This window comes from Ustilaginoidea virens, chromosome 4 (genome assembly GCF_000687475.1).
Source record: "Ustilaginoidea virens chromosome 4, complete sequence".
NCBI lineage: Eukaryota > Fungi > Ascomycota > Sordariomycetes > Hypocreales > Clavicipitaceae > Ustilaginoidea > Ustilaginoidea virens.
In genome coordinates, this window is record NC_057319.1 from 4,261,302 (window position 1) to 4,287,776 (window position 26,475).

Consider the following 26,475-nt stretch of genomic DNA (forward strand, 5'->3'; position numbering starts at 1 on the left):
AGTACCTACCTACCTTAGGTACTTAATAGGTAGGTACCTAAGTTGGTCAGGACGTAAAGGGGCGGATGGCAGGGGGACTCAAATCTTGGATCACGGCCTCAGAGTCGAAGATGTTTCTGAATCCCCCCATGCCTTGCACTGTGCGCAGCGCATACAAACCACGTACGGAGTATGTAGGCGGGGCCCCATGGGGGGAAGTTCATTTGCTCAATAGCGCTGTTGCGCCAAGCGCCCGATGCTCGACCCGTTACTACTACACGTGTATCGCTAATAGAGCCAGCGTTCGACCTGTTTCCATCGTTCAAGACGCATCCAAGGTTGCAAAAGGAGGAACTAAAATCGCAATAGCATGCGAATGCAAATGCCCGGCATCAAGACAACCAGGACTCGTATATTCATAGGTTGCAAAGATGGCGAGGCTCTCGCGCCTTGAATGCACGTCGTCCTCTATATTGTCGAGCTCGGAAGACCCACGTCTCGTTGCACTGCATCGGCTTGGTAGGTATTCTGATATCGCATCATAACCAACAAAATAGCTGGCACATGGTTTAGGGCTGTCAAGAGGTTTGGCTTAGCATCGAGCCCAAGGCGCGGGTTGATTTTCCCCATTACTTATGTACCTCGAAACTTTTCGTCATGGTATATCCCCTCATCTACCCAACCTTTGACTAGAAATCGTTATCATCCGCCCCAGAAACAATCACATTGTTTACCTTAAGAACCATGCGACACAATTGAGTAGCTAGTTGCAGCTGCTGCTTCTTGCCAATCAACGGGTCAATGACGAAAGCCTCCTTCATGTTATTGTCGCCTCGACCCATACAGTCGACACCAAGCATACCCCGGTTCTCGAAACCAGCCTTGACTTGCTGACTCTTGACTTCGGCCAAAGTTGAGATGGGATTCAGGCCGCTGTTCTCGGCAAGTGTCATTGGGATAGTATCCAGCGCCTCGGAGAATGCACGCATAGCATACTGCTCCAGACCAGGAGTCCTGACAGCGGCATCTTCCACCGCCAGCGAGCAGGCAATTTCGGCAGCACCACCGCCGTACACCACTCGATTGTCTCGTACCAGATTTCTGACGACACACAAGGCATCATGAAGTGAACGCTTGGCTTCGTCGATGATCTGAGCGAATAATTTTTAGCTCCAGTAGACTTCACCTCCCAAGCTCTCAATTTTTTACGCGACTTACCATTTTGTTGCTTCCGCGGCAGAAGACAGTCACGGCTCGGGTGTTTGCACACTCTTCAATAACCAGCATCTTCTCTCTTGTAGTGCCAAAAGACATCTCTCTGACAACGCCAGCAGAACCAAGCTTCTCGGGTTTCAGATCCTCGAATCTAGGCACTATTCTGCCGTTGGTGGCAATAGCAATTAGTTCAATCTCTGGGCCGCCGACCCATCGGACGGCGGGGAGTCCGTTCTGAAGTAGCAAGTGATTCGCTTCATCGTCAAAGCCCCACTGGCAGATGGCCAGGTTGGCGCCCGTGTCCTTGACCTGCTGAATCATTTCAATAAACTTTTCTCTTTCGTAGTTCTGCAGCTTCTTGAACTCTTCGACACTGGTAATCTCCAGTTTATGCTTCGTCTTCGGCTTGGGAGGCTCAAAGGCGCACGTGAGGATGGCAATTTTAGCATCCCGCACTTCCGATGGCATCTGAGGGTGAGAAAAGTCCTTGTCGACAATGACGCCCTTGACAAGAAGGGTGTCCTCCAAGGAACCTCCGACCTTACCATCAACCTTGATCAACTCGAAATCCACGTCCTTGCGTTCTAGGTCTGCAACAGATAGTACCGCATCAACGGCAATGTTGGCAAACTGATCGTGTGCCTTGGAAACAATTTTGCTTCCCAAGCTTGTACGTGCGACCTTGACCAGGTTGGCTGTATCTTTTTTCGTAAACTCTATCGTGTCCGAAATTCTATCCAACTCCGCAACGGCAATATCACAGGCCTGGTCGTAACCGTCGGCGATCCGGATAGGGTGAATGCCCTTGTCAATGAGATCGGCTGCTTGCTCGAGCAAAGCCCCAGCCAGAACGACTACGCCAGTGGTTCCGTCACCAATCTCGTCATCCTGAGACTTGGAGAGCTCCACCAGAAGCTTGGCGACATGATTGCTAATTTCCATTTGTTGAAGAATGGTCGCGCCATCGTTCGTTACCGTGATATCTCCGTCTGACGAGATGAGAATCTTGTCGAGGCCGCGTGGCCCCAGAGAAGACTTTACAATGTTGGCAACGGTTCTTGCGGCAAGGATGTGCGATTTGACTGCTTCGTTCCCAAATTGACGCTTCTTTTTTCCCTGGCTATATTGTCGTTAGTAGTTTCCTTCTAAAGCAAACACACGCCCATCAGGGTGCAGCATACTCTCTCACAACGATGAAGGGACGGCCCTGCTCATCCTTCATCACCGCCGCTTTTGGGAACAAAGAGCGAGCCGTTAGCGAGCCCTGCAACTTGGAGCCTGGTTATGACCTAATTACCATTGGAAACGTCTAGATCTAGCTTTTGGGTTAGCTTTGGTACATGGATCGGATGTATGGTTTCGTGGTGATTAGGGGCTGCACATACTTAGCGACATGGCGGCTTCGAGCTACCCTTGCGAAAACTCTTAAAGTTCGTGCCCAAACTAGTAGCTCGTTCTAGCCGGTCTTCAAGTTCTAACCGGTCTTCAAGGCGGTCCAACTGGAGGGGGATCCAGGCTTCAAGATTCCTTGTCGCGGCCGAATTTTTTGAGCTATTGGCGTTGCTGCGCACCAGGCTTATTGCGGTGTGGGGGACAACGGGAAAAAGAAATCCCCGCCGGGAGTTGACGTTAGGGGCTGAAGCTCTAGCGGGGTAACTCGATAGCGATTTCGCCCCTCTACGGAATACAGAGCAACCCGCGGAACAAATGACTGACTGCCCCGCGCGTTGTCAGTCATTCGTTTTGTCATGGCATAGCTTCGAGGTGGCCGTTGACATTAATTTCGCTTCTCGCAATCAGCCCCCCCCCCCGACCTTTGGCACATGCTGCATCTCTTGCCCTGGCCTTTCACAACAGACCCGTTGAGTTTTCTGCTCAAGTCATTTAGGTTTACCTCCGGTGATGTTGAAAACGTTTGTCTTGTCCGCTCCTGAACACTTTGAAACTTTACTGATGAGCGAAGTTTAATTTCCCACCAACATATTCCTGCTATTAAATACTTCAACCCAACCCGCGATTCCCAGAGCAGGGCCTTTTCCTTTTTCTTCCAGCAAAAAGTTTTTGAAATCTTTAAACAACTCATCATGGCGCCTGCCGATCTTTACGACAATGGGGACTACTTGTACGATGGAAACGACTACGACGAGGGTCAGGAAGAGCAACTGAGCCCTGAGGATAAGGCTGCCATGGAGCAAGGCACTGCTGACGTCAAGAAGTCGCTCGGGGCCAATGCAAACAAAGTCACCATTCAACAAATTGAAGAGGCCCTTTGGCATTATTATTACGACGTGGACAAGTCGGTAGCTTATTTGAACAAGACATTCATTGCCCCGCCACCAAAAGTCTCTCAGAAAACACCACCGGACAGTAAGTTTATCGGATTCTGTTTTTCACCCAGACTCGGCCTGTTTGTGAGATCTACTGGAGCGGATCCTGGATTGTCGCGGGCAACCTGTCCGCAAGCAGCTGAGGCCCTGACCCCACTACCCTCCGCCACTGGCTACTCGTCGGACTCGATGCTAGGCCAGCAAGCATTTCATGACATGCCCTGGTTGAGTGTGCCCAAGGATCGTCAAGCGACACTGCTACCCCCTGCCCAGCCGCCTGGAGGATTACTTGGCGGAGGGGAAAGGCCACCAAAAGTGTCCAAACTCCAAGCCTTGGCTGCTGCTAGGAAAAAGAAGAATGATGAGAAGAAGGAACACGAAACGGCTTTTTCGGCAGAATGCGGAATCAAGAGGCTTTCCATAGCCGATGATTCGCAGAAAGAGAACAAGGTGACACCGATTCCTGTAAAGAGGCGACGTGGTCCGGATAACGGGGCCATTCCTTCAATTTCGACAAACACCGGAGACATCGAGCCGAGCCATGAGGGACATCCAATGAGTCAGTCAGAAGTGGCAAACGAAAGCACCAGTACTTGCAAGATACATCCCAGCATATCAGGGCCATCTTCTGCCAGCGACCAAGGAGTGGCCATCACACCCGGCAGGGCGGTCCCATCGGCTTTTGCTAGGGCAATACTCGAATCCGCTCCAGATAGTCGTCGAGCAAACAGGCCTGAGTTCTATGTTATGCCATATGCATCTTCATCTTCCTTCCTTGCCTCAGCATTCTCCGGACCTAGTCCCGATGACATTGTCCTGACAGCGCAAGCGAAAGGTTCGATTTTTGCAAGAAAAAAATGATAAACTAATTCTAATGTTTCTTCAGCGGGGAAGAAAACGGGCCCTTCTGCTAAGAAGAAGGCGTCTCCGGCGGCGAAAAAGCCACAGAAGAGTGACGCGACGATAAAAGAAGCGGATGTGGAACAGGATCTTTCCAACCTGAAAGTGGGCGATGTACCTCTTCCCAAGAGTAAAGGCCTGGACGTTGTAAAAGAATACAAGAGCAGCAATAGTAAAAAGAGCATCAGCTTTGTTGTCGTCGGTAAGTCAAGCATTTGCGCTGCATGGTTGAACGTTTTCACTGAGACGTGGTTAGGTCACGTTGACGCCGGCAAGAGCACGCTGATGGGCCGCCTATTGCTGGAGCTAAAGTATGTTCAAGAGCGAACCGTCAACAATTACCGAAGAAAAGCAGAAAAGTCTGGAAAGCAGTCGTTTGCTCTGGCGTGGGTCTTGGACCAGAGAACAGAAGAAAGAGAGAGAGGGGTTACAATTGACATTGCCACCAATCACTTCGAGACGCCGAACACGAGGTTCACCATTCTAGACGCTCCTGGTCATCGAGACTTTGTGCCCAATATGATTGCAGGTGCTAGTCAAGCCGACTTTGCTATTCTTGTAATTGACGCAAATACGGGTGCTTACGAGAAAGGCCTCAAAGGCCAGACAAGGGAGCACGTCTTGTTACTCCGCAGCCTCGGCGTGCAGCGTTTGATTGTCGCTGTCAACAAGCTCGACATGGTCGGTTGGTCTAAAGAGCGATTCGACGAAATCTCACAGCAAGTCACCGGATTTCTCGCCGGTCTAGGATTTCAACACAAGCTGATAAGCTTTGTTCCGATTTCGGGTCTCAATGGGGACAACATCGCTACCAAAACCACGGAGGCTGCCGCCGCCTGGTATCAGGGGTCAACTCTTATCGAGGCTCTGGAGGCCACAGAGCCTTCGTCGTCGCGGGCAATCTCCAAACCATTCCGCATGACAATTTCCGAAGCTTTCCGGTCTCAACAAGGCACCACGACACTTGCTGGCCGTATCGATGCTGGAAATATACAAATCGGCGACCGGGTCCTGGTGCAGCCCAGTGGAGAATCGGCTTATATCAAGTCAATAATGACAGATGCCGAGTCTCAAGAATGGGCAGTTGCTGGCCAGAGCATCAGCATCGCTTTGACTGATATAGACCCCATTCACATTAGAGTGGGTGATATCCTGTGTGGTGTAGCGAGCCCCATCAGCGTCGGGGACACGTTCACCATGAAGGCCATGGCATTTGAGCATCTCATGCCGATGCCGGTGGATTTACACCGTGGTCGCTTACATGCAGCTGGGCAAATACAATCAATACCTGCAACGCTCAACAAGGCTACGGGCGAGATTGTCAAGAAGAAGCCAAAAGTTGTTCAGCCAGGAGAAGTGGCCCGAATAACGGTCAAATTGGCCTCCAAAGTTCCCTTGGAGAAGGGTCAAAGGGTCGTTGTTCGAAGTGGAGGAGAGACGATCGCTGCTGGCTTGTTGGAGTAATGGATTGTTTTTTTTTTTTTTTTTTTTTTTTTTTTTGCACATTAGGCGGTGGCTGCCTAACGTGAGTGGTTAGCCTTTCTCTCTTGTCTTTTCCTTCTTCTTTCGTCCTTTCTTTTTTCTTTTTTTTTTCTTTTTTCTTTTGCAATGGCGTAATACATGAGGGCATATGCCAGGTGGTAGAATTGGCCAGATTTCAAAAGAGAAAAATTCGGTTGTGATCAAGACGTGATGACAGAGCTTAAAACTATTGATGAGTCAATGCCAAACGCGGCATCTGCCCCACAACCTTTCTGACTACTCCTAGGCACCTATGTAAAGACGTAAGGTCATACTGGAACATGGGACTAGAAATTAGGTGCCAAGAACCTCGGCATTTCCTTGCACCCCAAGAGCGTAAGTGGTAAGGTTGCCTTGTACTTGGAATATTCTCGAAGCCCCCACTTAGCTCTTGTTAACCCCAACGTGGCCGATCATTTCATAAGCGTGAGTTTGGAGGAAAGAAATGATCGCAAGTATGCTTCAACTATTAAAGCCTAGCAAGCTGACTGCAATGCTAGACAGACCGATGTCAACATGTCGATTGCGGGCGAAATCTATCAAATGATATTCGACCTCATATGAAAACAAGTTCTCGCATTTATGATTTGAGGCCTTGCTTAGGCAGGTAGGTACCCAAGGTAGGTTAGGTACCTACCTTAGGTAGGTAGGTAGGTACTGTAGTAGCTATTAAGCAAACCATAGTACTGCTATTGCCAACGTTAGCCAGCACAAGGCGTTGTTCCCAAGTCCAAAAATTTAATGACTAACGCTGTGAGTCGACAGCTTGTGGCGCATATGAGAAGCTAGAAGGTGCGATGGGCCGCAGGTGGGTCGCTTTGGTCCACCGTGATTAGCACTGTTGCTGCTGCTATTATTAAGCGGCGGTAAGCCCAAGGGAGGGTGCACAGTGCAAAAGCAGTCCGAGACCTTCACTCACAACCCCTGTCAAGTGGGGCTTTTGGGGGATCGGGGCTGGCCAGGTACCTTGAGCTGAAATCTGGCCTTTTGGCCCTTTGTGCATTCTTTTGGACACCTCGACACTTTTTCGAACAGCATTGCCTATTTTTAAATCGGTGTGTTGCTTCTTCTTGCCCAGAACTTTTTTTCCTCTTCTCAACATCATAACCCGATCAACACGCATACCACCATTCCATTGGTGAAGACGCTGGTGCGAGGACACAAGGGAACCTCGCTGCGCGTAAAGAACTGCCATCTTCTTTTTTTTTTCTTTTTTTTTTGCCTTTCCTTTCTTTTCTTTCGTGTACAATCCTTGCGAGCCGAAGCTTAGCAAGCCTCACACAAATCCGTCCACAATGGCTCGATCACGGAGCACATTGGCGTTAGGCCTCGGACTCCTTTGTTGGATCACCCTCCTGTTTTCGCCCCTGGCTTTTGTCAAGACTGTTCAGGCTGATGATGCGGATAACTATGGCACTGTCATCGGTATCGTGAGTATTTGACCTTGAAAGAACAGCACGGCCAGCTGTGCGCGTTTAATGCGCCTACTTTTGGCGTTGTGGCATTGTGTGCAACGTGGCCTCCTTCAGGGAGGAATGCGGGACTAACTCGGGTCGTTTGAATTCAGGACTTGGGTACAACGTATAGCTGTGTCGGTGTGATGCAGAAGGGCAAAGTCGAAATTCTCGTCAACGACCAGGGCAACCGAATTACGCCTTCATACGTCGCCTTTACTGACGAGGAGCGCCTGGTTGGGGATTCAGCCAAGAATCAGGCCGCCGCCAACCCCGAACGAACCATTTTCGATATCAAGTGAGTATGGTGTGCTGTTAACTAACACATTTGCCGGATGACATGTCTTGCAGCCTTGCTGACTCTGCAAAACACAGGCGTCTGATTGGCCGAAAGTTCAACGAGAAGGATGTCCAGAACGATGTCAAGAACTTTCCCTACACCGTGGCTTCCAAAGATGGCAAGCCTGTCGTCAGGGTCAATGTGAATGGTTCCGACAAGACTTTCACTCCCGAGGAAGTGTCGGCCATGGTTTTGGGCAAGATGAAGGAGGTTGCTGAGTCATACCTCGGCAAGAAGGTCACCCATGCTGTTGTTACTGTCCCGGCCTACTTTAATGTGAGTACTCGTCTCACTTCTACGACTCTGGCATGAGCTGGTCACTGACACTCGCTGCAGGACAACCAACGTCAGGCCACCAAGGATGCTGGTGTCATCGCCGGTCTTAACGTGCTCCGAATCGTGAATGAGCCCACCGCCGCTGCCATTGCCTACGGTCTGGACAAGACCGAGGGAGAGCGACAGATCATTGTCTACGACCTCGGTGGTGGCACTTTCGATGTTTCCCTTCTCTCCATCGATCAGGGCGTCTTTGAAGTGCTGGCCACTGCCGGCGATACCCATCTTGGTGGCGAGGATTTCGATCAGCGCATCATCAATCACTTCGCCAAGTCGTACAACAAGAAGCACAACGTGGACATTACCAAGGATCTCAAGGCTATGGGTAAGCTCAAGCGCGAAGCTGAGAAGGCCAAGCGTACTCTGTCTTCTCAGATGAGCACTCGCATCGAGATTGAAGCCTTCTTTGAAGGCAAGGATTTCTCCGAGACCCTGACTCGCGCCAAGTTTGAGGAGCTCAACATGGATCTTTTCAAGAAGACTCTGAAGCCTGTCGAGCAGGTACTCAAGGATGCCAATGTCAAGAAGACGGAAGTGGACGACATTGTCCTCGTCGGCGGTTCTACTCGTATCCCCAAGGTGCAGGCTCTCATCGAAGAGTACTTTGGTGGGAAGAAGGCATCCAAGGGTATCAACCCTGACGAGGCTGTCGCTTTTGGTGCCGCTGTCCAGGCCGGTGTCCTCTCTGGCGAGGAAGGTACTGAGGAAATCGTTCTCATGGACGTCGCCGCTCTTACACTCGGTATCGAGACCACGGGTGGGGTTATGACCAAGCTCATTCCTCGCAACACTCCCATTCCTACCCGCAAGAGCCAGATCTTCTCTACTGCCGCCGATAATCAGCCCGTGGTTCTGATCCAGGTCTACGAGGGTGAACGGTCCCTCACCAAGGATAACAACCTTCTCGGCAAGTTCGAGCTTACCGGCATCCCCCCTGCCCCTCGAGGCGTCCCTCAGATTGAGGTTTCTTTCGAGCTTGATGCCAATGGTATCCTGAAAGTGTCTGCCCACGATAAGGGTACAGGCAAGCAGGAGTCCATCACCATCACCAATGATAAGGGTCGTCTTACTCAGGAGGAAATTGATCGCATGGTTGCCGAGGCCGAGAAGTACGCGGAGGAGGACAAGGCTACCCGAGAGCGCATTGAGGCGCGTAACGGCCTCGAGAACTACGCTTTCAGCCTCAAGAACCAGGTCAATGATTCCGAGGGTCTCGGCGGCAAGATTAGTGAGGAGGACAAGGAGACTGTAAGTCGATTTACCTTTGTGGTGTCCATGTTCGGGACGGTATCGCTGATGACGAACAGATTCTTGAAGCCGTCAAGGAAGCCACTGAATGGCTCGACGAGAACGGAGCCGAGGCTTCGACCGAGGACTTTGAGGAGCAGAAGGAGAAGCTGTCCAACGTGGCGTACCCCATCACGTCGAAGATGTACGGTAGCGGTGAGGCTGGCGGCGAAAAGGCAGAGGAGGCTGAGTTCCACGATGAACTGTAATTGCATAGATGTTGTCATCAGAATGAGGCTTTTTTTTTTACGAACTCCAATAGCTCTCTGACCGGGTGTTTTTGCGTGGAAAATAGGCGTTTAAGATGATGTTCGATCTATGATTTGCCCCGGTATGTAAAGTAGATAGGACAAAGTGTGCTTTTCTGGACGCGTCTTGATGCGAATGAGGCTGGCGCATTGTGTGATTTGCTGTTTTGCTTGCCTCGATTCCGTTGCTGTTTGGGGGGGGGGGGGTGTTACGTTAGGAGGTACCCAATACTACCTAAATACTAGGTACCTACGTAAGGTACCTAAGATACCTCGACCTATCGCGGACGGCTGGTTGCAACTTGTAACAGCCGATGGCTTGTTGCCGCACGTGACGCCACGCCAAGTGCGGCTCCATTAGGCTTGACCTCATTTACTGCGCGATACTTGACACTTTTGCGTAACTCCCTTCTCCTCCCGCACATGCCTTGGCATCCCCTCTCGACTTTGCTGGTGCCAAGTCAAAAGGTCTGTCACCCAAAGACATGGAACGGAGTAGCCTCATCACCCAGCCGAGCGAGTTTATTCAATTCTCCTCTGCAGGAGGGGACAGCCGCACGCGACAACCCTGCATGACATGACAGCTGCTTGCCACGCCGTTGCCAGATGGCACAGCGAGCCCTTCTCACGGCGGGAGCTTGAGGCGCAAGTCAGACCAGACCAGGGAAAAAAACGCAACCGCTACAACACAACAAAACACAATACAACACAACACAACACATCACAGCACAACACAACCCACCCACACACATTGGTGCGGTGACTGTTAGGAATCTGCCACAATGCACGGCGAGGCCAGCCCGGCCAGGGCGAGGTCGCGCAAGGCGCACAAGAGGAAGCGAAACGCGGAGCGGCACAGAGGGCCGGTCGAGCCGTCGCCACACGTTGCCAAAAGGGCGCGCCAAGGGCAGCCGTCATCGGGAGAGTGCGAGGGGGGCCGAGAGGTCGTCGACGACCCCAGCCGAAGCAACGATGTGCCTGGACCATCTGCGCCTGCGAGGATCCGGCTAAAGGTCGCTTCGAACCGGTCCCAGGCCGTTCCGGCGGGCGGCAACGCCTCTGGCGCCGTGCAGACGCTGGACTCGACCGGCAAGCAGGGGGGGACGGCTGGAGGAGGATCCTCAGACGCCAGCGCGAGGCGAAGAACCCCCCCGGGAGGAAGCGGTCGTCGCTCTAGCTCGGGCGGTCCCCCCGACAGACGGCAAGAAACGACGCCCCCGAAAGACGATCCGCCAGCCTCAAAGGACAGCCAAGACGGCGCTGATGGCTCCTCCGATGATGACGCCTCGAGCGGAGCGTCGCCCTCGGCAGTTGTCGACCCGGCCGCCGGGGGCGCACGCCCGTCCCAGACGGCCGACCTCGAGCGCGACATTGCCAAAGTCATGCGGCTCGTCGCAAGGACCGCCGACTCGTACTGGCGGCACAAGGGAGCCCTCGCGGGCTGGCTTGCCCGCGAGCACCAACGGGCCACCATGCGCCGCACCGCCCAAGGCGCCTCCTCCTCCTCCTCCTCCTCCTCCTACAGCCGCCTCGCCCCGGCGCGCAGGCTCGAGAGCATCCTCCCCCACATCCAGGAGCGGGCCGCCGCCGCCGTGCCCGCCAACTGGCCAAAGTACCTGGCCGAGCTGCGGCGGTTCTGCGAATCCCCCCGCATCCGCGGCATGGACTACGAGCAGCGGCTCATGCGCGTCGTCGACATTGTGCTGCTGCCCGAAGAGGCGGACGCCGTGGCGGGCGGCGAGTGGAGCAGGCTGCTGCGGGTGGTCGGGCTGTGCTCCGTGATAGCGGATGCGGTGGGCCCGGACGACGAGGTCCTGGACGACGAGGCCAAGAACCGCTGGATCGCGGGCAAGAAGACGGACATTGCGTGCCTGAGGCGCCTGATGGGCTCCATGGCGCGGGTGGCCGACCTGGGCTTGTAGTAGAAGGTTTTGGCTGGGCATGAGACAAAACCGGTGGCTCGGGCAAATCGGGAGGGACATGGCCGAGACCCAAAAAAAAAAAAAAAAAAAAAAAAAAAAAAAAAAAAAAAATGACGGACGGGGACGCGGATTTGTTTTGGACCGCGGGGATAGAGGATGGAAGGGGTCCGTCCGTTCAGCCCTTGATGCTTTTGCGGAGGAGACGGGACGCAGCGCAGCGCAGCGCAGATGGGCAGGTTTTCTTGCTCGAAGGCGAAACGAGATGAAACCTCTTCCCCCTCCCTCGCCCCCCTCGACGTTGGTGCATCTACACCCCAAAGTTTGAAGTGCACGACTGTTTTCGAAAGAGGCACTCGGTTTCATGCCGGCACGTTTCACGTCTCGACAATTTTGGTGAAATCGTCTCATCCCATACGAGACCCGAGTCTATATTCTTGTCTATCTCGCTTCAACAAGGTTTTAAACAAAATCAAAAGCCGACCCGACATTTGTCTTCCGTGCGTACATTAAAGTAATGCAGTCTTGCAACTAGAGGGAGCATCGAAATAAACTAATAAAAAAGGGGTAAGGAAACACAAAAAAAAAATGCAGCAAAAGATGGCGAGAAGTTGGAGAAGAAAGAAAAAAAAAACAAAAAAAAACCCCCCATCAGTGCAATCCGCTTTCTCCAGTGGCAGCCATGTACTTTTGACAACTGACCAGAATCCTGACTTGGTCGCTGACTTCCTCGAGTCGGCCAAGCACCTTTTTATTCCCATCCATGAATCCCAAAATGGAATAGGGGATGCCCGTGTCGGCGCAAAACTCCTTGACCAGGGCCTGGACCTTGCGGAGGTTGTGCCTGGGAACACGGGGGAAAAGGTGGTGAATTGCCTGGAACTGCAAGCCACCGTGAATAAAGTCCAGCCAGGCTGGACAGTCAACGTCCATCGTGGTTCTCAGCTGCCGCTGCGGGAAAGACTCCTCTTCTCCCAGGTCCGAGGTGGACATGCCCCAGTGCGAAAGCGTGATCTGGACATGGAGCGGCATGGTGACCATGTGAGACACTAGGACAAAGGCCACGCGGACGGTCCAGCTGGGCAGTGTGCGCCAGAGGAGGACATAGCCAAAGAGGAACCAGTAGCAGCACATAAAGGCCACCTCGGTAGGTCGGATCCACCACGCCTTGCTGCTTCCCAGAGCCGACGACTTGGATGAGAGGACATGGAGCCACGAAAGGAGGTACAGGTTGAAGCGGGCAATGCCCATGACCGGGTAGTAGGTGTACTTCTGGTAAGGAACCAGGAATTCGGCAGCCTTGTCCCAGACAAACGTAAAGTTGTAGTACGAGGAACGGAGTGATTTGAAAAAGGAAGGGCACGTAGCAAAGAGCGGAAGGTTCTGAATGTCGGGGTCGTGTTGAGGTTGGTTGGTAATCAGATGGTGAACGTTGTGGCTGCTCTTCCACCAACCCATGGATAGGCCGCAGCAAAAGTCGGCAATGAACAAGCCGATGAGCGTGTCGACCGCAAAGATGGACGTGATGGCTCGATGACCGGCATCGTGAGCCGTAAACATGATTTGGTGCTAAGCAGCGGAAAAGCAAGAGTTTGGTTAGCGAAAAGGAAAAAAAAAAAAAAAAAAAAAAAAAAAAAAAAAAAAAAAAAAAAAAAGGAGGGACTACAGCCCCAGGGTTGGACCGGCAAACAGTACAGTACGTCCGACCGACCGCCGTGCGGGAGAGACAAACCCAAAATAAGCCAAGGCAGGCAGCAGACGTCATGTACCACTCGGCGCGCAGGGCAACAATAAAACTGGCAAAGATAATCGTGTACCGAACCATCTCTTTGCCGTATTCTATGTAAGGGCAGCTGTAAAAGCCTCCCTCTTGAACGCGACGATGTAGCAGTCGGTACTTGTGTGCGATTTCCTGCTGGGTCTGCGTATCAAGAGACGGGTACTCTCTGATGTCCAGAGATTGGCCTTGTTGAATCGCCCATTCTGTCCATTCATCTGGGTTCAGGGCTATCTGAGCTTGGCCAGGCTTCCCGACACCGTCACCCGGGTCATTTGAACGAGAAGATGAAGACGAATAACCGACCCTGGCACGAGGAACGGCTTGCTCAGACTGGGCGTTGGCTCGGGAGGCCGGGGAGGGGATGGGGGATAAGTGCCGCCCGGTTGCAGACTCGGGTTCAGGAGAAAGACTGCCCGATCTCTGGGAGGCAGCACTGCCGTAACCCTCGTCGACAAAGTCCTTTTCCTTTCCCGTTTCGGCATCGGAATCGTCCAATGAATTGTCGGGCTGGGGTTTGACCAGGAACACACCCCCTCTGATGGGTGGCGTTCGATTGGTCCAGGGGCCCGTTGGCTTCCGGCCGATCCGGTATGCCTTCATGGTTCTCAGCGTCTTCTCGGAGTGGTACCTGCAAGAGAGAAAAAAAAGGTGTCAGCGTCGCGTTGCACAAGGGATTTCTCACCAGCACCAGCATCAGCACCAGCACCAGGCACCCCCCTCACCCCCCTCTTCCCTCTCCTCCCTTTTTTTCTGTTCCAAGGCCTTGATTCAAGGCGGTGGTGGTATGGTGGTGGTATGGTGCACTTGCGGTCTAATGCAGGTTTGTTGGGCATTGTGATGCGCTCGCGCCGGCGTCCGCGCCTCCCCCCACCCACATCTCAGCACGACGGGCTGCTCGATCTTGCATTATTTTGCACTAGATCAATCTGACATCTGATGATGTCTACCAAACGGGCGGTCATACCCATACTCTTTTTTTTTTTTTTTTTTTTTTTTGGCGCGCCAGCCACAATGCCATCAGCCGTGACGGCCTTGCCATGCCGTGGTATAAAACCCCAGCTGCTCTTTCTGACGTTGAGGAGAGGAAGACACTGATGCAAGAAAGACACGACACCACTCATCGGAAACCATGGTAGGGGGGAAGAAACCGGGGCAAGGAAAACGGAAAGTATTACGCTGTGATTTCGTCTGTGGCATCTCTTCCCACCATGTGCAGAATGGCCAGACTGCCGCCCGGATGTCGATCAAGCCAAGAATTCAAGCGGAGCACAAAGTCTTGGAAAATCACGATGATGTCTCCATCAGCTATCATTTCGTCCACAGCATCTGGGGCGAGAACAGCATCACGGCTCCTGCTGCCAGCTGATGCCATTGCGCAAAATAGTAGGAGAAATCGTCGACAAGTCGTCTCGTGGCAAAGCGAACGAAACTTGTATTGAAAATACTCGACGGGCTTTCGAGACAATGCGAGTCTGTCGCTGCGTCGTCGTCGGCTTCAAGTTCGGCTAGGGCTTCGGCTTGGGCTTCGGCTTGGGCTTCGGCTTGGGCTTCGTAACTGTATCAGGAGGAAAAAGGTGAACAAGGTGAAGAATGATGGACGCTTCGAACTATGCGAATTCGGGTGACAAAACGATCGGCGAGAGAGGAGCAAGAAGGAATGACTGCTCAGAAGGAAGTCCTGCGAGGTCGACAAAATCCGGCTCAAACGAGGCAAAATATGGGACACGAATGAAACCCGGCCTGGACTGGACAGAAGCGAGGCACCAAGACGAAGGACCAAGTGAAAAAAGAGACAAGTTCTGCCCTATAATTCACGGATCTAACAACGGGCCGGATGTATATACATACACACAAACAAGACGGGGGCAGCGCGACGAGCCTGTCATGCATTGGCAAATTGGCAAGGGGACATGAGCAGGTGCCATGAGCTTCCGTCAAACCAAAGTCGGATTTCCATAGCTGTCCGTCGACCGCAGTCACGTAGGGGCCCATAAATGGGGCGAAGAAGAAAGCAGAGCCAAGATTAAAGAATCAAATCCTTCCCAACTCGACCTGGGGGGGTTTCGTGTCGTAAAAGCCCCCAGCCCCTTTTAGCTACCGCCTAGTTGATCTACTGGTACTATTGACTAGTACTACTCCGTGCTACTACATAGCACCTCCAGGGCAGATGGCCTAGACGGCAGGCAGGGGTGGGACTAGGCTGGCACATTGACACACCACACCCCGCTTCCTTCCTTCCACGAGGCGTCCGTCTGGCCGGTACGTCCTCGTCTTGCCTGTCTGTCCTGTCTGTCCTGTCTGTCCTGTCTGCTCTGCGCCCGAGTTCTACGGGTCGGCAGGAAACATTGACGGTACGGGGTGAATCTACCTTCAAGTACGGAGTACACCATGGGGACAATCCATTCTGAATTTGAATAAAGCAATTGACACCAAGACACCAAGACACAGGGAGTACGGGTCAAGCAAAGTTCAAACGAGCAAGGATCCACGGCTCTACCACTCACATCACAGAAAGGCTGCGCCACGTCCGCCGCTGCGGTTGCAATCGCTTTGACTTTGTTTGGCCTGGTTGTCAGTCGCAGTCGTTGCAATAATGGCTGTGTTGTGTCGACCAGGGTTCGGCTCAAAATTGGGGAGAGTTGTCCTCGAGTTTTGAAAGTTGCTGCCCTAGCAGCTAGCTCGTAGAGACAACACGGTACGGATACCGCTAAAGCCAAGGTACCTGCCTCTAAGGTAGGCATGTGGCCATGCGAAGCCAAACCCAGCGTCAAATTGGGAAGGCGCAGGAGGAAAAAGGTGGGCGTGGATGAGAAGGCGCAAGAGCTGGGATTGGGTCCGCCATTGGTCGGTCAGGTGTCGATAGCATGTAACGATACAGGATGATCAATCGGTTGGGGGGGAGGGGGGGGAGGGGGCGGCAGCAATGTGATGTGATGGCGAGATGCAAATACGGAGCCTTGCAAACACATAGTTTGCCTTTTGCATATACGCATCCTCCATTGGCAGCAAGGAGGCGTGGTTGGAGACAATAAGACACGCACAAAAAAAAAAAAAAAAACCCTCCGCCGGCTGTTTTTTTTAGTATGCGTGGCAATTACTCGCGCCCAGGATCACCTCCAATCTACAGAGCGGCCCATGGCGGTTTCTCGCCCATCGATTGGCTGTTGCGCGCACGTGCCAGGCAAAGCAAGTTACCGCGCCAAGCCAGCGCGGCAGTGTTCCTGGGCATGGGCCTGGGCCTGGGCCTGGGCCTGGCCCAAGGACGCGGGATGTTGTCTGGTTGAAACTTTGAGAGATGTGGACAAGGGTCCAGGTACCTCTAACTGAGGTACTTCCTACAGGACACAAACCGTAGCACGTTACTAGAGGTACCCCGGGACGGGGCACGAAAGCTTAGCCAATCAAAAGCGGGCCACCCGGGTCATTGCAGACAGATAGGTACCTCCCAATCAAGCAGATACCTGCCCGGAACCTCTAGGTAGTACCTAGGTACTGCAAAGGTAATTATTCCAATTTCCAAGATCCACTCCCCCCGGACAAACCCTGGGTGCGATCCGATCCATCCCTGGCATCACGAGAGACGTGTCTGTTTCGTGCCAAAGACCCGAAGGGCGGTGTCTACCCTCGCTTGTTCGCCTCGCCTTTCTTCGATGCGCAGAGCAGTAAACGACCCATGCGGCATTAATATCTGCTCGCTTTGCAAAGTGTGATGGCAACCCTTCCATTGCACGTTCTTCATCATGACTCTAGCACATCTCGAGCTTCTCATGCGGGAAATTATGCAGATAGGCTCATGGCCCCAGTCAAACACCATTGTCCAACACTCTTGGATCCAAGAATTCTTCTTTCCTACAGGTGTAGGGTGGTGGTGTTCAACTGTTTTTCGCATCATTTAGCCAATCCATTCCAAGCCTTCTGGCGTGGTTCGCCCTTCTTCTCACGGTGAAGCCGAGTCGAGCTTTGCTCCCAGCGAGCTCTGGACGCACCCATCCTGGTACACGTGCCGCGAGGTGTTGGAGGAACTTATGGATTCCATCTTGGCCAGGCATATGCGAAGTTGCCCTCGCTGATCGACGACTTACAGTCCTACACACGAACACGAACGCGGTAATTGATGGCCGGCCCGTTCCCTCAATTCTTTTTTTTAAGCTTTGGGCGTGCACGGATATGTCCTTGCAGTCCTCGGCAGCTTCATCCGGCTGCTCCTTTTCGACGGACCCGTTTCATGCCCAATATGGAGCCGTTTTGCCGTTGAACTGGGTTCGTGATGATATGATGACTTGCATCGTGCCGTGCGAGTGATACACGCTTTGTATATCGACAAACTAGCAGGTTTGCCCTGTACATCAGTTTACCAGGTACCGAGTTCGGGATACTATACTGGTTTTCACGAATCACGAGTACGTTGTGCAACGTGCTTGCGGTGCTGATGCCACTGCCCCCTCCATGGTAATCGGCTTCGGCTTCGGCTTCGGCTCCCGCATCAGTGGCCGCAGCTCGCGTTAGCTGGGTTCCCAAGCGTCCTCAAGCCATCGCCGTCAACTGACCAGGGCCCAGGCAGTTTATGATTCCCTCGTGGATGCGTCACTGTAGATGACACGACTGGCAGCAATTATCGAAGAGAAGCCGTCCTCCTTGGCTACTCCTTGCTGAGAATTTATCCTGTCGTCGTACCTGGTGGTCGACTTTGCCGTGTCCGAACCTTTGGCGCGGTGCGGATATAAATAAGGGCGTAAATATTCCATCATGACATTGCGTGGCCACCACTCACTGGCAACAGCAGTGCAGAACAGCGGACACTTGGCATGGCCGGCCGAGAGCCAATCTTGTGGCAAAGGGCGAACTTGACGTCCTTTTCCATTCTCCTCTCACGAATGATTGTTTCGTCCCTGCAATGCCAGGGTCAGAAGCGCCCCTGGCGACTGACTTATCGTGATGGTTCAAACGTGCTGTCAACTCCTTGTCGCAATGTCGCTGAGATGTACGGAGTCTGTAGCTTTTCATCGGGCTAGGAAGCCACTGTAAACGTGTCCGGCGAGATTTGACATTGTGTGTCAATGATTGCCCTGCTGCGAAACAGCCTGTTCCAGCCTTTTTCAGGCCGTTAGATGATAGCTCTGTGGCTGATGCGGTGGTGACGCTGGGCAGGGGTTTTCTTTTTGGCATGGGGATTTTGATCGGATTCCTGTTCGAAATCGGCCATCGCCGCCGAAAATCTGCGTGGTTGTACGGATCGTGCCACGAGTATTGAGGCCTAGGGTATGCAACGTGGCGTTACGACTCGAAGGACCAATGACGCAATCGACTTGAATCAATGTCCAACCGCCAAACCCATCCTGGAGAACTGCCATGCGAACCATGATTTAATCCTCCACTGAACTGGTCGCCATTAAGCGTCCATTGCCTCCAACCATGCCTTCGAGGAAGAGATCCACCCCACATGCCAGTGCCGGGCGAAGGAGGTCCGGTCGCCTGTCCTCCGTTGAGCAGAAGAGCTCCTACTTTGAACCCTCTGAGGATGAGTCGGAAGACCGTGAGGCTCCTGTAAAGAGACACAAGGTCTCGCCCAAGATAAAAAAGGATGTGCACGAGGGCCACGACGACCCGGATGACAACGACAATGCCGACATTGCCGATGACGACGACGATGACGACGACGAGGCTCCGCGCAGGGTTGAAATCATACCGCTCGAGAAGCTGCGGGACACGGGTGGAGTGGAATACGCAAACCGCAAGGTACACAAGAACACGCTGCTGTTTCTCGCAGAGCTCAAGGCCAACAACAAGCGGTCTTGGTTGAAATGTAAGGCGTGAAGCGGGCTCATCAGGCGGCGCGCGTGCTGACCACCGCACGGCACGCAGCACACGACGGAGAGTTCAGACGCGCTCTGAAAGACTGGCAATCCTTTGTCGAAGCCGCCACAGAAACAGTCATTGACGTGGACGGCACGGTTCCGGAACTCCCGGTCAAAGACGTCGTTTTCCGAATATACAGAGACGTCCGGTTTAGCAAGGTCAAGACCCCATACAAGGTCAGGACAACCCGAGTGACGCGAGATCGCTTCCCCCCCGTGGGTCTGCCAATAAAAGGCTGCTAACAAACAGAACAAAACGACGCGACACGACGACAGCCTCACTTCTCTGCCGCGTGGTCGAGAACGGGGAAAAAGGGCCCCTATGCATGCTACTACATCCACTGCGAGCCTGGCTCATCCTTCATCGGCGGAGGACTATGGCACCCGGAAGCGTCGCTCGTCGCAAAACTCCGCCGCAGCATAGACCGGCAGCCCTGGCGCTGGCGCCAGACGCTCAACGAGCCCTTGTTGAAGAAGACGTGCTTCCCAGGCCTCAGAGGCGTCGACAATGCCGAGGCAGCCGTCAAGACCTTTGTCGACAGAAACCAAGAAAACGCGCTGAAGAAGCGACCAATGGTCAGTCGTCTTGGAGAGATTCAGCCCCCCCCCCCCCCCCCCAAAAAAAAAAAAAAAAAAAAAAAAAAAAAAAAAAAAAAGGCCTTGTGATGAACGCCTACGTGAGGGACGGAACCGGTATCGCTGACCACGTCTTGTTGCCTGCGACGTAGGGCTACGAAGCTACTCATAAGGACATTGGGTTGTTGAAGCTGCGAAACTACACTATTGTGGTCCAGATTGATGCCGAGGCGCTCACAAAGGATGACGCGCAGAGCCAGCTGCGCCAAGTAATCCAAGCTCTCTCTGGTTTTGTATGGTTTTCTCTCCCTTTTGGCTTTTCGTGGCTCTCTTCTTTACCTTGCAGCTGCACAGCCAAAGCTAACCCCTCCCCGTACAGATAACATTTTTGAACGGCATAATCATGCCGGATCCAGCTCTCGATGGCGATGAGGATGAGGAAGATGGCGATGACGGTGACGACGGTGACGACGGCGATGGCAACGATGTCAACGATGACGACGAATAAAACGCATGGTTCTCGGGCCACTCCCATCCGCAACGGCAGGCAAAGCAGAGCTTCGAACACAGTGTGCCTTTCCCCCTGAAAAGTCTTTCTCATCCAACAGATTGCAATCCCTAGGTCGACCAGCTCAGCTTGAACATATGATTCCATGGCCAAAACGAAAGACTACCATACAAACCAGCAAATAAGAGCCCTAGGGCGGGAGCGGGGACAAGAGTCGCACAAATCAACAATGAATTCGCCTCTTCCCTTGTCCAAGCCTGCAGCGCGACTTTTTAGCAACCCCCCCCCCCCCCCCCCCGGATTTCGCTTTTCCAGGCCGTCCCTGTCCGGTGGCCGCCGAACCTGGCAATACCGCATCGCCACGCTGGGTTTCCTCCCTGTTTCCATTACCCCGTTGCCCCCCTCCGCCAAGGTAGGTTTCCAAGCCCTCTGGGACGTGTCGTCAACGATGGCCGCATCCGGGAAAAAGGCACATCTTTTGCGCTCTTGCTGCTCCATCCCCCCCACAACCTGGAACACGTCACGTCTGTATCCCTCGACGCGTGTGGTATTGCCCGCGTCCTTTTGCGCCCGCGAGGAAACCCGCCACAGTGTTTGCAACGCCCCCTCTGGCTGCTCTTCCTCTCGCTTGACGTTGCGCGTGGGTAGATCCCCAGGCTGGAGTGCAGCGCAGCCCAGGAGGCGGTAGGGAGGGGCGGAGATGCCTGCGATGCCTTCTGACGGAGGAGCGTCTGTCAAAAAAAAAGCATGTATGTATACCACGGCGAGCAAGCAGGAGGAAGTCTGAACCATCAAGGGAGCAGTCTGCGCAGATGACAGGGGCAGCGTGGTGCAGAGGACTGGTCACCAACAAAGGTGAGGAGGAGGTCAAGCAACAGCCATGTGTGGTCCATATCAAAGCAGCTGGAAATGATAGCCGCCTTGTGGAACTGAAACGGACCACTTGTTGCACGAGAAGGAGGAGACGAGCACGTGGCACGAGGGCCAGGAGAGTATTATACTTCTAAACCGTGCTGCATGCCAATGCTTCGAAGACGAGTTGGTTCCTTTCTTTCTCGATCAAGACGGCCAAGGCCAGCCGGGCTGAAGTGAGTTTTCGCTTCCAGCCTACCAAGTACCGGTGATTTGGTTCCATGCTATCACAATGCCCATGTCAACACACACACACATGATACACACACGCCTCTCGTTTGCTTCCCTCACTTTGGCAACTACGCCACAGCCACGGTTCACGGTTGCTCGTATTTTCGAACAAAAAAAAAAAAAAAAAAAAAGAATGAAAGGTCATGCCCTCGCCTGGCTTAGCCGAAAACGCGGTGCTTTTTGGCCACAACCACGGGTCCGAACCGTCAGCGCCCACAGAGATTCAGCTGGGCCACGCTGGGGTCGTGATCGCTCGTCTGCCCCTTGTTGTCCTGCCAAGTGTTCAGGTGCAGGTGCTCGACCTTTGCGCCCTTGGCAAGGCTCCTGCTGATGTATATGTGGTCTAGGGCCTCGCTGTTCTGGTCGTAGAGGTACGTGTACCGCTCCACCTCGGGCAGCCCGGCGGCCTCGTCCAGATCCACCAGGCCCGACTTGGATGCAAAGACCTTGAGGGGCTGGACCTGGGTAAACTCGTTGAAGTCGCCGGCGGTGATGATTTGAGCGCGGGCGTCCTTGGCCAGGATCTGGGCGATGAAGTTCTGCGGCCAGGTTCCGCGTCAGCAAACAGCCAAGGGGGGGGGGGCAACAGCAGCAGCAGCATAGGAAGAAGAAGGAGAAGAAGAAGAAGTAGAAGAGAAAACAAGGAGAGTCCCCCCACGAGACGGCAAGGGCGTCCCACTCACAGCAGTAAGCTCCATCTGCGCAGTCCTCTTCTCGACGCCCTTGTTGACGGGCGGACGAGCATCGCCATGCATCCCCGTCGAGCCGCCCTTGCTGCTGAAATGCACGTTGACGGTGAAGAAGGGCTTGTCAGAGCCCGTGACGGGCTTCCACATGGCGACCAGCGGCTTGCGAGTGGCGGCGAAGCTGGCGTCGGCCTGGCCAATCAGCCCCGGGTTGAACTTGATGGCCGGCCCGTCAACGACGCGGTTGGCCTGGCCGCCCACGCCGGGGTTCGGCCTGTGCAGCCGCACCGAGTCCGGGCGGTACAGGTACGCGCAGCGGATGTTGCCGCCGGGCTGGCCGCCGTCCAGGTTGTCGGCGGGGTCCACGTCGGCAAAGTCGTACCGGACGCCCGAGGCCTGCGCGATGCCCCGCGTCAGGGCAGAGAGGGTGAGGTTGGCCGACGTGACGCCGTCGTCGGCGGGGCCCGAGTCGTCCTGGACTTCCTGGAGGAAGACGAGGTCCGGCAGGCGGAGCTTGTTGACGATGTGGTCCACCACGCCGGGCAGGTGCGGCGAGCCGGGGGCGAGGTTGGCGGCGTTGTAGTCGGCGACGGTGAGGCCGCCGCAGTGGCGGGTGCTGGCAAAGGACGCGGCGGGATGCGCCGACGCGGCCGGGGCGACCATCTTGAGGGCCGTGAGCGGCAGGATGCGGTAGGTGCCGAACGAGTAGGCCACCACGCCGGTGACGTCGCCGACGTGGTCGCCCATCTTGGAGTCGGTTGGGTTTCTGGATCCGTCGAGAGGAGAGCCGACGACGATGGCTTCGGGGTTGGCATCTGGTGTCATTGTCTCCCCCGTCAGTCCTGCGCCCCGGCAAGGCATGGAGGGAGAGGGAGGGGGGGAAAGGGGGGGGGAAATCATAATAACTATGCAAAAAAAAAAAAAAAAAGAAAAAAAAAACCCACCGCCAGTGAGCATCGTCAGCCCCCCATGCGCATTCACCCCCGAGACGGTGTAGTTTCCCCGCACCCAGACATCGCCGTACCGGTTCGGCCGGCCCAGCAGGACGGCATCCCTGACGGTGACGAGCTCGCCCGCCAGGCTCTCCCAAAAGTCCAGCCCGTACGCCGCCGGCTCCAGCGCCGGGTTGGCCGCGGACACCGTCGCCGCGGCGTTGGGCACGCCAAAGATGCCCCCCTTGTCCAGCGACGAGAAGTCCCGCCCTGGCGGCTGGGGCGTGTCGACGCCCACGACAAGCGGCTTGACGGCGCGGCCCGACGACACCACCGCCACCCGGGCCGGGCTGGTGAGCTGCGTCCGATACAGGTGGTCGTTGTTGGAGCTGGGCCGAGCGAACCCGAGCCCCGGGGGTAAAAAGTCAGCTTTCCCTTCTCTCCCAGACTGCGGGGTGCCCGTACATACCGGTACTCCTTGACCAGGCCGTCCAGGGTGACGACGTCGCCCGTCCGGACCTGCTTCCCCACGGCGCCGTCGTACACAAACAGGCCCTCGGAGGTGGCGGGGTCGCCGTCGGGCGTCAGCGACCGCAAGTAGATGCCGTTGTCGGCCACGGCGGTGACCAGGCCCTCCACCCCGACGACCTGCTTGTCCTGCCACGGCGACAGGAATCGGTTGCCGTTGATCTCGGCGATGCTGATGGCGGCGACGGAGCCAACCGCGGCGGCGGCGGCAACGGCCACCGACCTGAACATTTGAGGGAGTCGGGAAAAGGAAAAAGAGGTGCGTTCGGGGCAACAACAACAAAAAAAAAAAGGACGAGCTTCACCGGCGGCGCCTCGAGCAGAAAGCCCGCGCGGCAAGCCACGCCGCTTTATACCGTTTCATCCGGCGACCCATCCGGCGACCCATCCGGCGACCTACCTGCCCGAACGAGCGCCGCTCCAACCTTGTCCTCGCCCACCCTACCTACCCAAACGAGCAGCGTGGCACGGCGCTGCTAAGCCCAAGCTCAAAGGTTCGTCACGTCAAGCTGACTCGCCCGGCATGCTCTGCGAGTCTGCCCCAGCTCTGCCCTCAGCTCTGCCCTCAGCTCTCCAAACCACTTGCCGTATCCAGAGGGAACCACAAGTGCCAGCCCCCCGGAAACACCACGTGCCAACTCAATCACACCCGAGGGCTTGGCATCGAACTTTGTGTGGCCAGACAACTTTCGTCCTTTAGAGCTCCCCCCCTGGTTTGCCGCAACATTCGTCCCCCATGTCGGCCCCCTTTGTTCCCAGCTCGTAGTCAAGCCTCGGCTGACCGCCAAACAGGCTTCCTGAGGAAAAACTCGTTTTCCAACATTCCTCATGCTGCATGGTTTGGAGACGAGTACCCATAAGCCGTGGACGGAGCATGCTGGCCCCTTATTGTTGACCATGAGTCCTTCCCAGCTGATGCACAGAGTTTTCCAGGGCGGGATCCGAGTCCTGCCAGGTGATTTGCTGCCTCTTGATGGGATGCGACTTGGCTGGCAGGGGGAAGAAGGAAGGCGGGAAAAAAAAGAAGAAAGAAAGAAAAAGAAAAGAAAAAGGAGAGAAAAAGAATAAATAAGGGCGCGCGTCTACCAGTTCCACAAGCACCCGGGGGCCGGCACGACGCTTGAAGCTTCTATTATTCGCACATCCTTCTGTTAAGACATTGTCATATCTGGGCTGCGTCACTCTTCCTGCATGCACCATACATCATCATCTTAGCAGTCCGAACCGCACGGCGCCGCAGCGTTGAATGTGGGCCATTGTTATCGCCCTTGTTTGCTGCTTCGCCCCAGCTGTGCCACGGTGCCATGGCGTTGAAAGGAAACCCACCCTCGTTTTCTCGTCGCCAACAAGTGCCGAGCAAAGAAAAAGAAAAAAAAAAGACCCCTCTGACCCTCAGGCAACGGCAGAGGGAGCGGCCGGGACGCGCAGGCACAGATAGCCTTGTCCGGAACCTATGAGAATAACGAGTTCCCAGCCGTCGCGGCTCTGAACGTGGCTGGCGGCGGCGGGCGACGTTGCTGGGCTCGAGACCTGAAGCCTTCCTTGATGCCTGTCTCGCAGCCTTAGTTACTGCTGGGACCGGCCGACATGCTTTCCTCGTTCTTTCCTTTACCAGGAATGGCCAGGTCCATCGGCTCTCGTTACAGAGCTGTGTTCGTAAATGTAATGAATGAAGTCGTTCGGGTAATCTGCATAAAAGCTCAGTCAGTATACTGGGAGGCCCGACGACCGGACAACGTAGCAACGTACAAATAGCCGATACTCGTGTCTCGCTTCAACGCCGCACTTTCGTGCTGCTTATGTTGTTGTCCGACTGCGTCAAGGCTACCAGCGCAGAGTCGAGTTCTGTCCCCGTCCGCTCAATGACAAAGACACCTAAATTGCCGAGAATGTGATCGGCGTCCCTGTCGTCCCAAAAGTCGGGAATACTGGAGGTTTAAATTAGATCGGCGCCAGCCAGTAGCAGAATCTTGGCAGCCTTCCGGACCTCGTTGGCGCATTCAATGCCGCCCACGGCATGATTGATCTTGCAATCCAGCAGTCTGGCCGTGGGGATATAGGTCGGGGCTCTCGGCTTCTGCTGATGCGTCTTTCGTCATGCCTGCGGTTATAAGGGCAAGGCAGATTGGCTCAGAGGGTAGGTGGTGTTCCTGTGGGTTTTCTTTTTTCTTTTCTAATTCCTTTTTTCTCCCCTTCTTGTTTTTCTACTTCTTTTATATATATATATATTATTTTTGCCAGCCGGCGGAATACCAAAGGACGCCTTGGCAGGTGGCCTGGCAGCTGCTGAAAGAACCGACCTGTGGGGTCAGCACCGTCCGTTCCGGTAGGCGCCTGTCACATGACCTTCACATTCTTAGCTTAGCTTCATCAAGCCTCCGTCATATCACATCGTGCACCGTCACAGCCAGCGCCTTGCCCGGGGCGCTCCGCACACGCAGCAAGAAAGCAGGCTGCCGCCCCGAGGCCTGAATCCTGACCAGCCAGTTTGCCGTGTCATCTCTGTCGCATTTACCACCTTATATCCAGGGTTTTTTTCGAACGGGACTTATTTGCCGCCTATCTTGAACCGCGCCTAGCAGCCATTCCCTTGTGCTCTATCGAGCTCTCGTTCTCTCTTGGCTTCGGATCTGCTATGTGCGGAATGCGCAATCAGAAATAGCAGCTGGCAGAGGCCCCTTTGCTGTCAGGTTGTCAACGCGCACAACGACTGCATGTAGTGATTTCCAAGATTTTTTTCAACATGGCTCCAAAGAAGATTTCCCAGTACGAGCTTCTCGCACCGCCCTTTCGCCGGCGTCTCTCTGGCCTTCCATCGTATTGGGCCTGACATGACACCATGCTTGCTCCTATCTCTCCCCATCATTCTTTGGCTAATCTACGAGTCCTCCTCCTCCCACGCCTGATTTTGCGGCTCCTTAAAGAAAAAAGAGTGTCCAAA

At 54.4% G+C, this 26,475-nt stretch overlaps 8 protein-coding genes across 8 annotated transcripts; 4 read left to right on the forward strand and 4 right to left on the reverse strand.

Annotated features, from left to right (window-relative positions):
- Positions 1-668: 668 nt before the first annotated feature.
- Positions 669-2,589, reverse strand: UV8b_05618 (uncharacterized protein; the record flags this gene model as incomplete). The annotated part of the gene is made up of 5 exons (XM_043143115.1): positions 669-1,130; positions 1,198-2,314; positions 2,376-2,424; positions 2,492-2,509; positions 2,580-2,589. The coding sequence occupies 5 exons, from the start codon at positions 2,587-2,589 to the stop codon at positions 669-671; spliced, it is 1,656 nt and encodes a 551-aa protein (XP_042999048.1).
- Positions 2,590-3,096: 507 nt separating this feature from the next.
- UV8b_05619 (uncharacterized protein) lies at positions 3,097-5,885 on the forward strand (the record flags this gene model as incomplete). The annotated part of the gene is made up of 4 exons (XM_043143116.1): positions 3,097-3,107; positions 3,158-3,561; positions 4,408-4,623; positions 4,678-5,885. The coding sequence occupies 4 exons, from the start codon at positions 3,097-3,099 to the stop codon at positions 5,883-5,885; spliced, it is 1,839 nt and encodes a 612-aa protein (XP_042999049.1).
- Positions 5,886-7,237: 1,352 nt separating this feature from the next.
- Positions 7,238-9,568, forward strand: UV8b_05620 (uncharacterized protein; the record flags this gene model as incomplete). Its single annotated transcript, XM_043143117.1, has 5 exons — positions 7,238-7,372; positions 7,510-7,694; positions 7,772-8,012; positions 8,073-9,320; positions 9,380-9,568. 5 exons carry the CDS (start codon positions 7,238-7,240, stop codon positions 9,566-9,568), a joined length of 1,998 nt encoding a protein of 665 aa, XP_042999050.1.
- Positions 9,569-10,389: 821 nt separating this feature from the next.
- Positions 10,390-11,529, forward strand: UV8b_05621 (uncharacterized protein; the record flags this gene model as incomplete). Its single annotated transcript, XM_043143118.1, has 1 exon — positions 10,390-11,529. The coding sequence occupies one exon, from the start codon at positions 10,390-10,392 to the stop codon at positions 11,527-11,529; it is 1,140 nt and encodes a 379-aa protein (XP_042999051.1).
- A 648-nt stretch (positions 11,530-12,177) lies between these two features.
- Positions 12,178-14,678, reverse strand: UV8b_05622 (uncharacterized protein; the record flags this gene model as incomplete). The annotated part of the gene is made up of 3 exons (XM_043143119.1): positions 12,178-13,095; positions 13,259-13,934; positions 14,482-14,678. 3 exons carry the CDS (start codon positions 14,676-14,678, stop codon positions 12,178-12,180), a joined length of 1,791 nt encoding a protein of 596 aa, XP_042999052.1.
- A 4,040-nt stretch (positions 14,679-18,718) lies between these two features.
- Positions 18,719-20,245, forward strand: UV8b_05623 (uncharacterized protein; the record flags this gene model as incomplete). The annotated part of the gene is made up of 5 exons (XM_043143120.1): positions 18,719-19,109; positions 19,169-19,338; positions 19,438-19,737; positions 19,890-20,030; positions 20,117-20,245. 5 exons carry the CDS (start codon positions 18,719-18,721, stop codon positions 20,243-20,245), a joined length of 1,131 nt encoding a protein of 376 aa, XP_042999053.1.
- A 1,349-nt stretch (positions 20,246-21,594) lies between these two features.
- Positions 21,595-23,765, reverse strand: UV8b_05624 (uncharacterized protein; the record flags this gene model as incomplete). Its single annotated transcript, XM_043143121.1, has 4 exons — positions 21,595-21,927; positions 22,072-22,889; positions 23,019-23,395; positions 23,476-23,765. The coding sequence occupies 4 exons, from the start codon at positions 23,763-23,765 to the stop codon at positions 21,595-21,597; spliced, it is 1,818 nt and encodes a 605-aa protein (XP_042999054.1).
- A 1,161-nt stretch (positions 23,766-24,926) lies between these two features.
- UV8b_05625 (uncharacterized protein) lies at positions 24,927-25,553 on the reverse strand (the record flags this gene model as incomplete). Its single annotated transcript, XM_043143122.1, has 5 exons — positions 24,927-25,083; positions 25,179-25,222; positions 25,284-25,327; positions 25,410-25,462; positions 25,522-25,553. The coding sequence occupies 5 exons, from the start codon at positions 25,551-25,553 to the stop codon at positions 24,927-24,929; spliced, it is 330 nt and encodes a 109-aa protein (XP_042999055.1).
- Positions 25,554-26,475: the final 922 nt, after the last annotated feature.